This window comes from Antrostomus carolinensis, unplaced genomic scaffold, assembly GCF_000700745.2.
Source record: "Antrostomus carolinensis isolate BGI_N321 unplaced genomic scaffold, ASM70074v2 scaffold26000, whole genome shotgun sequence".
NCBI lineage: Eukaryota > Metazoa > Chordata > Aves > Caprimulgiformes > Caprimulgidae > Antrostomus > Antrostomus carolinensis.
The window spans coordinates 1-7,011 of NW_010286810.1; the positions used below are offsets into that span (position 1 = coordinate 1).

General features: G+C 50.6%; 2 protein-coding genes across 2 annotated transcripts; one reads left to right on the forward strand and one right to left on the reverse strand.

Annotated features, from left to right (window-relative positions):
- Positions 1-22: 22 nt before the first annotated feature.
- On the forward strand, positions 23-1,950 carry MRTO4 (MRT4 homolog, ribosome maturation factor; the record flags this gene model as incomplete). Its single annotated transcript, XM_010177428.2, has 6 exons — positions 23-132; positions 232-313; positions 542-609; positions 868-1,019; positions 1,435-1,511; positions 1,795-1,950. Coding segments are annotated over 6 exons (645 nt in total), but the record flags the coding sequence as incomplete, so codon positions are not given.
- Positions 1,951-2,709: 759 nt separating this feature from the next.
- LOC104517785 (aflatoxin B1 aldehyde reductase member 2) lies at positions 2,710-7,005 on the reverse strand. The gene is made up of 7 exons (XM_010177439.2): positions 6,897-7,005; positions 5,776-5,963; positions 4,724-4,828; positions 4,102-4,198; positions 3,902-4,001; positions 3,449-3,578; positions 2,710-2,879 (listed from the first exon to the last, which is right to left on the reverse strand). Exons 1-7 carry the CDS (start codon positions 6,958-6,960, stop codon positions 2,718-2,720), a joined length of 846 nt encoding a protein of 281 aa, XP_010175741.2. The 5' UTR covers positions 6,961-7,005; the 3' UTR covers positions 2,710-2,717.
- Positions 7,006-7,011: the final 6 nt, after the last annotated feature.

A 7,011-nucleotide genomic window follows, 5' to 3' on the forward strand; every position in this document is an offset into this window, starting at 1 on the left:
CCCCCCCCGCTCACCCGGTGCTTTGCAGCTGCGGAGATGCGTGGACACCTACAAGTACATCTTCGTCTTCTCCGTTGCCAACATGAGGAACAACAAGCTGAAGGATGTGCGGAACGCCTGGAAGCACAGCAGGTGAGCGCGGGGGGCGGTGGGGAGTGCGGCCCGAGGGCTGAGCGCGGCCCCGGAGCTCATAACCGCCTCCTCCTCTTCTTCCTCCTCCTGCCGCCCCAGGATCTTCTTCGGGAAGAACAAAGTGATGATGGTGGCGTTGGGGCGAGAGCCGAGCAGCGAGTACAAGGAGAATCTGCACAAGGTGAGGGCTGGGTGTTGTCCCAAAGCTTCGCCTCAGGTGTGGGGGCTGCGTCAAGCGTCAGCGGAGCTTCCTCGGGTCACTTTTCCACGGGTGTTTTCATTGAGTCCATCTATATCACAGCAAAAAAGCTCTGTTGTTAGTGGGGTTTTCATAGCTGCACAGGATTGAACCCGAGAGGACAAGTCCCTGGGTGCTACCTGAGCCACATGGATGGTCTCTTTCTTCCAGGTCAGCAAGCACCTGCGAGGTGAAGTTGGTCTCCTCTTCACAAACCGCACCAGAGACGAGGTGGATGAGTAAGTACACGTGTGTCACAGCTGTGGGCTGGAAATGCTGAGCAGCCTTTATTCTACTCGACTTGAAAAAAGGAAAAACATCCATTTGCTGGTGTTTCTCTTAAAGCAGTTCTGATCTTATGAAGCTTTTTCACTCATTTTTCTCTGCCATCCCCACAACAGCAGGGAAGAAGTTACGGCAGGCTGTGCCATAATCCCCATCTCCTCAAGGGATGTTCTTCCTGCAGCTGAAGCTCTCGTGTCCCATCTCTGTCTCAGGTGGTTCTCCAAATTCAAAGAGGTGGACTTTGCCCGCGCGGGGAACAAGGCGACATACGCAGTGAGCCTGGACATGGGACCCTTGGAACAGTTCCCTCACTCCATGGAGCCTCAGCTCCGGCAGCTGGGACTGCCAACAACGTTAAAGAAAGGTAAGGCTTGGTTTTTATCTGTGTGGATAAATTCTTTAAGAAGAATATTAAATAATTGAGTAGAATTTCTCCTTATTTGGCTGGTGCTAGAACTGATTATGTTCTGCTTGTGCTGTTCTTCCCAAACTGGTGTCAAAGGACGAGGGAAACAATAAATTTTATACAAAATACGGTCCCTTTCCAGTGGGAACAACTCTGCCCAGCCTGGCCCAGCGCACTGGCATCCCAGTCACAAACCAGATGGGTTTTTATTTAGATCTGCTCTCCCCCAGCTTCTCAGGGTGTACAAACATTGGCCTGGAAAGGCACAAGCTACAAAGGGCAGTGTCTGACAGCCTCTTATCTCTGCACCCCAAGTTTCCCTGGGCTTACTCAGTGTTTTTGATTCTATTTCAAAGAGCTTTTGTTCCTGCAGGAGTGGTGACGCTGCTTTCAGATTACGAAGTCTGCAAAGAAGGGGATGTTCTCACTCCCGAACAAGCTCGCGTGCTGGTGAGTAACGCTGCAGCGCAGCATCTGCACCAACACCTCTGTCCCTCCATGGAAAATAATCCACAGTTCAGCTTAATCCTGCTGGAGGGTGCGAGGTCTCAGCCAAAGGGGAGCAGTGCTTCTGGGTGTCAGTCAGTGGGTGCAGCAACCATCCTTACACGTCCCTCCTGTGAGGGCTCAAACCCTGCGGTGAATGTTTTGGCTCCTGCTTTGCTGCAGTTCCGTCAGGAAGCGATGTCCACTGTTAGTACAGCAGGAATGACAGATTTGTGTCCTTTCCTAGAAACTTTTCGGTTATGAGATGGCAGAGTTTAAAGTCACCATCAAATTTCTGTGGAATTCTGAGACGGGTGACTTCCAGAAGCTCGTGGGAGACTCAGCGGAGGAAGAGGAGGAAGAGGAGGAGGAGGAGGCTGATGATGACAGCAATGAGGACTAGCAGCAGTCCCTGCACTTGGACACCAGACAGTTCTACTCTATTTTAGAGACAAAAAGAGGATGTTTCCCTTCCCTGTTTGCACCCAGAGGACAAGGACGATCAGCTCAAATGTATCTTCATGAAAGATGACATAATTATGATGCTTTTTTTAAAATATAAATTATATATAAAACTTCATCTGGTTGTTGCTGCTGCCTGTTACTGGTTTGAGCACCCCAGGCTCTGAGGAAGTGCCATCTCAAACACCAGAGCTAGGCAGGAAGCATGTCATGGAATGTAACTTAGCCACAGCACACCTGACACTTCTTATCTTCTGATAAAAGCTTCAGAAGAAGCTTTTTAGCTCAAAGTCACCAAGTGCTGCTAAGGAGATGTCAGGCAGGTTATAGCTACAGTTAAGAGATGAAGTCTGTGTTAGAAAAAGGTTTATTCTTGTACATAATTATTTAAGATATTATATTATCATATTAAAGTAGAACTGGGGCCTTCATCCAATTATGTGTCCATTTTCCCAGATCAACTGCATCTTTAAATCATAGTGTTCTCTGTGTAGAGCTGAAGGTCCATGAGGGGGAGAAAGAATAAGGCAATGGCCCAACACAACAAGTGCTGACAGAGGATCCTACAAAACTTCATCAATACAGGGGAAAAAAAAAATCACAAGCCATGTGCACTTTGATCAGAGGGGCAGGGGGCGTAAGTACCTCTCTGGTGCTTCGGGAGGTCTGTGTTTGGTTATCCACCCCAGGGCGCACGGTTTCTCATCTCTAACGGAAATAGTTGGGGCAGTTGTGTGCAGTCAGGTTCCAGGCTTTATCAAACGCCTCCACCACAGCTGGGAGCAGGGGACCCTCTTCACTGTAGTCAAGGTTCTGCTCTAGCTGCTCCAAGTTGGACATCCCAATGATCACTGCGTCTCCAAGAGAACCCTGGAAAGGGATAAGAGGAATTGCTCATCCTAAAAGAAATCTAATTCACCTCCCAAGCCTCTGCAGGCCAAATGTGAAACAAAATGGTTCTTTGCAGTAAAGAACATCCAGTAACTCCTGGATGTTTCGATAACTGACACCACAAAGTTCTGTTCCAAGGCCAGAACATCTCCAACTCCTACTTTACAGGGGACTAGGGGAACATTTTGGGGAGATAGGGAATATAACTATTAATTTCTTAGTCCAATGAAAAGCAAAGTCATCTCCTTGCAGGGAAGCTGTCTGGGTGGGAAGCCAAGACCCCAGTAACTGGCACTTTAAAATCTTCCATTTTTCCCAATCCTATGAGCACAGGATACATTTCTGTGGGGAAATGCCAGACTGACTCACTCCTACAGCCTGGCAGGCAGAGCCTGTACAGCCAGAGATTCACTTTGGAACACCACAAACCCCTGGGCTGTGCAGATTAAAAGAAAACTGCTTGTACACAGACATTTCCCTGTCAGTGTGACACAAGAGCTGCCCATTTCTGGTGGTGCAGCGCAGGTATGACCACGTCAGCCCCTTACCTGCAGCTTGGAGTGATTGTACAACCACTGCAGAGCAGCAGAGGTCAGGCTCGGTGCGTCGGAGCCGTAAGCATCTTTCAGAGCTCTGTCTACTAAGGCAATTCCTTCAAAATTGTGTTTTTTCCAGTACCTGCAAGGAAAGAAATCGCTCTTACTGCCCCTGGGACCTCCAGTGAATTGTACATCTATATCTCAAGGCAGTATGAAAGGCTTTCAGGAAACCTCATGCAATTCTCTGTAACCTCTGAGGACTCCTGCAATCCCCCACTGCAACTGGGAGGAAGCTGAGCCTAAAAACTGCAAAGCTCAGTCACAAGCCGCAGCCCCAATCACACGTGCAGATGTAATCGCTGCACAAACTTCAGTCAATTCTGCTTCCTCTCAGCTGATGATTAGTGTGGGTTTTTTTTATGTAGCCACATCTCCCTGCTCATCTCTCGGCTCAAAACTTACCTGTCCCTGTAGGCTTGAGCCCAGTCATTCCCAAAAAACCTTCCAGTGGGCTGGTGTGTGTCTTTGTCCTCGTACTTGTACTTGCCGGTCAGCAGCCCTCCTGCAAAGGGTGAGCAGCACGTTCAGGGATGGGCTGGCTCTTCTGCAGTCCCCATTTCCCATGTTTTCATCTCAAAATGTCACCCTTTCCCTCCCTGTACCTGCCAGCGGGTTGTAGGCGTAGAACCGCAGTCCGTAGTATCTCAGGCAAGGGAAGAGCTCAGCTTCCACCTGGCGAGTGGTCGCGTTGTACATACCCTGGGCAAAGATGAGGGAGACCAAGAGCTTCAAACACTAGCTTGTGAGAGTGGTTACAAGCACCTGAACAGCCTTTTCCCCACCCTCCCCTGACAATACTCATCCAGAAGAGCAGCTTCAGGTCACACAAAGTTATTAACTACTCAGGAAGAGACTTTCTAAAGGATTGCAAATAACACAAAAACTTTGTAAGTTCCACATCAAGGGAGCTGGACTGAAGCAACAAACGTGTACTCAGCTTCTTCCAAGAAGTGATCTCACTCAGCTTTCCAAACACATGTGTCCTCAAAGGACTTGCTAGAAAACTGCAGCAGCTTCCTTTCCTGTGTTTGTATCTGGCACACTGAGGGCTGGTCCCAAGATCTGGGGCTCCCAGACCCTTCCCCACGGTACCTGCCCGTTGCTGTAAGGACACAGAGCACCATCCGTACACTCTTCTGATCTGAAGCCTCATATTCTTTTGGTTTGATTCATCTCAGCCTCCAGAAAAGATTTACCAGACCACAGCAAGTGCCCATCCCTCACCTGGTACACGGTTGGCATCACCCAGTTGTTGTATTTGCAGATGGTGCAGATTTCTGCGACCTCCCAGGCTGCGTAGTTTGACAGACCGAGTTCTTTAAACTTTCCCTGCAGAGGAATAAAACAGTATCCAATTCCAGATTTTAAACGTGTATTTGTGTCTAGATGGTGCAAGATGCATATGGTGAAAAGGACCAAATTTTAGTCCAGACTTCTCTGTTCATCCCTGTACATCTTTTCTAGGTAGATTATGAATTATAAGACCTGACAAAAATATCATAGTATCATAGAATGGTTTGGGTTGGGAGGGACCTTAAAGCTCATCCAGTCCCAACCCCCCTGCCAGCAGCAGGGACACCTTCCACTAGACCAGGTTGCTCAAAGCCTCATCCAGCCTGGCCAAGAACACTTCCAGGGAGGAGCAGCCACAGCTTCTCTGGGCAACCTGGGACACTGGCTCACCACCCTCACAGTGAAGAACTTCTTCCTAATATCTCACCTAAACCTCCCCTCTTTCAGCTTAAACCCATTTCCCCTTGTTTTGTCATTAACTGCCCTTATGAAAAGTCCCTCCCCAGCTTTCTTGTAGCCCCTTCAGGTACTGGGAGGTCACTATAAGATCTCCCTGGAGCCTTCTCTTCTCCAGGCTGAACAGCCCCAACTCTTTCAGCCTGTCTTCATAGGAGACGTGCTCCAGCCCTCGGATCATCAATTGTTGGTTTTGAATTCACACCTTCCAATTTAAATGGCACTACGAGATTAATACAACTCAACAATTCTTCACCCATTAACAGCACTTATCTTAACCGAGTCAGTTAACAGGGCTGAAAGCAAAGTTCAGACCTTCTAACATTTCCAAGAGCTTTTCAGAACAAAGTGCACCACGTGAACACACGACAGAGCCTTGGTTTGGCTCTGCCTGGTCATCTGCATCTTCCTCTTCCTAGTGTTGCGCAAACTCAGCGCTGGGGAAGGGCACAACGAGCAGCCCTGGCTTAAAAAAGGTGGTGGGAGGGAAGGAGGGAATCAAGAGGTGGTCCAGGCTTGGACTTTACCTCTTTGTGCAGCTCATTGCAGGCACGCAGCGTCTCCTCCACTGGGGTCCCATGGTCAGGAGCATGGAGGTAGAAGAGCTCCACACTCGTCCTCTTCAGCCTCTCCAGGGATGTGTCCAGCTGTGACCGCACACTCTCAGGCTTCAGCGTCTTCCCATCCCAGGGGTTGGCCTTGGTGGCAACTTCCACTGGTAGAGAGAGAGGAAGAATGAGCAGGGATGATTCTACCTTCAGGAAGGGAACAGGGATGGAGGACATAATGTGAGGGTTGCTCAACATGTTTAAGGGAAGGCCCCTCTCAGGAACCCTGTCAGCCTAGCAGAGCAGGCCCTTCTCCTTAAGGGCTGCAGGTCCCTAAAAAGGACCTAAAGAGGGAGGTCCTTCTCCTCAAGGCCTGGGGGTCAGCACTAGCAGTGGAGTCCTTTCCCCTCAGGGAGAGTATCAGCCTGGCAGAGACCCTTCTCCTCAGGGAATGGGGCTGGAGGAAGTCCCTTCTCCTCAGGGATGGTATCAGCTTGGTAGGGAAGATTCTTCTCCTCAGAGAACGGGCTCAGGGGAAGCCCCTTCTCCTCAGGGACATATCAGCCTGGCAGGGGACACCCCTGTCTTCAGGGAATGGGCACAGAGGAAAGCCCTTCTCCTCAGGGATGGTGTCAGCCAGGCAGAGACCCTTCTCCTCAGGGAATGAGGCTGGGGGAAGTCCCTTCTCCTCACGGATGGTATCAGCCTGGCAGGGAAGACCCCTGTCCTCAGGGAATGGACCCAGAGGAAGACCTTTCTCCTCAGGGACAGTATGAGACCCTTCTCCTCGGGGAATGGGGCTGGGGGAAGTCCCTTCTCCTCAGGGATGGTATCAACTTGGCAAGGGAGACCCTTCTCCTCAGAGAACGGACCCAGAGGAAGTCCCTTCTCCTCAGGGACGGTGTCAGCCAGGCAGAGACCCTTCTCCTCAGGGAACGAGGCTGGGGGAAGTCCCTTCTCCTCACGGATGGTATCAGCCTGGCAGGGAAGACCCCTGTCCTCAGGGAATGGACCCAGAGGAAGACCTTTCTCCTCAGGGACAGTATGAGACCCTTCTCCGCCCTCACTGTGACCAGCCCCGGCCGTACCGGGCTCCGTACCGGGCTCCGTACCGCCAGCCAGCAGCGTGCCCAGGATACGCTCGGACTCTCCTCCCGCGTACATATAAGCGGTGTCGAGGAGGCGGTATCCCCTCCGCAGGAAGGCGCGGAGCAG

What these genes read in the sequence shown, in the direction of transcription:
- LOC104517785 (XM_010177439.2), bottom strand. Translation starts at nt 6,960, where the DNA reads ATGTACGCGGGAGGAGAGTCCGAGCGTATCCTGGGCACGCTGCTGGCT. An exon ending in TGATGCCAACCGTGTACCAG is followed by an intron (nt 4,199 to 4,723) that starts GTGAGGGATGGG and finishes ATCTTTGCCCAG; the next exon opens with GGTATGTACAACGCGACCAC. An exon ending in GCTCAAGCCTACAGGGACAG is followed by an intron (nt 3,579 to 3,901) that starts GTAAGTTTTGAG and finishes CTTTCCTTGCAG; the next exon opens with GTACTGGAAAAAACACAATT.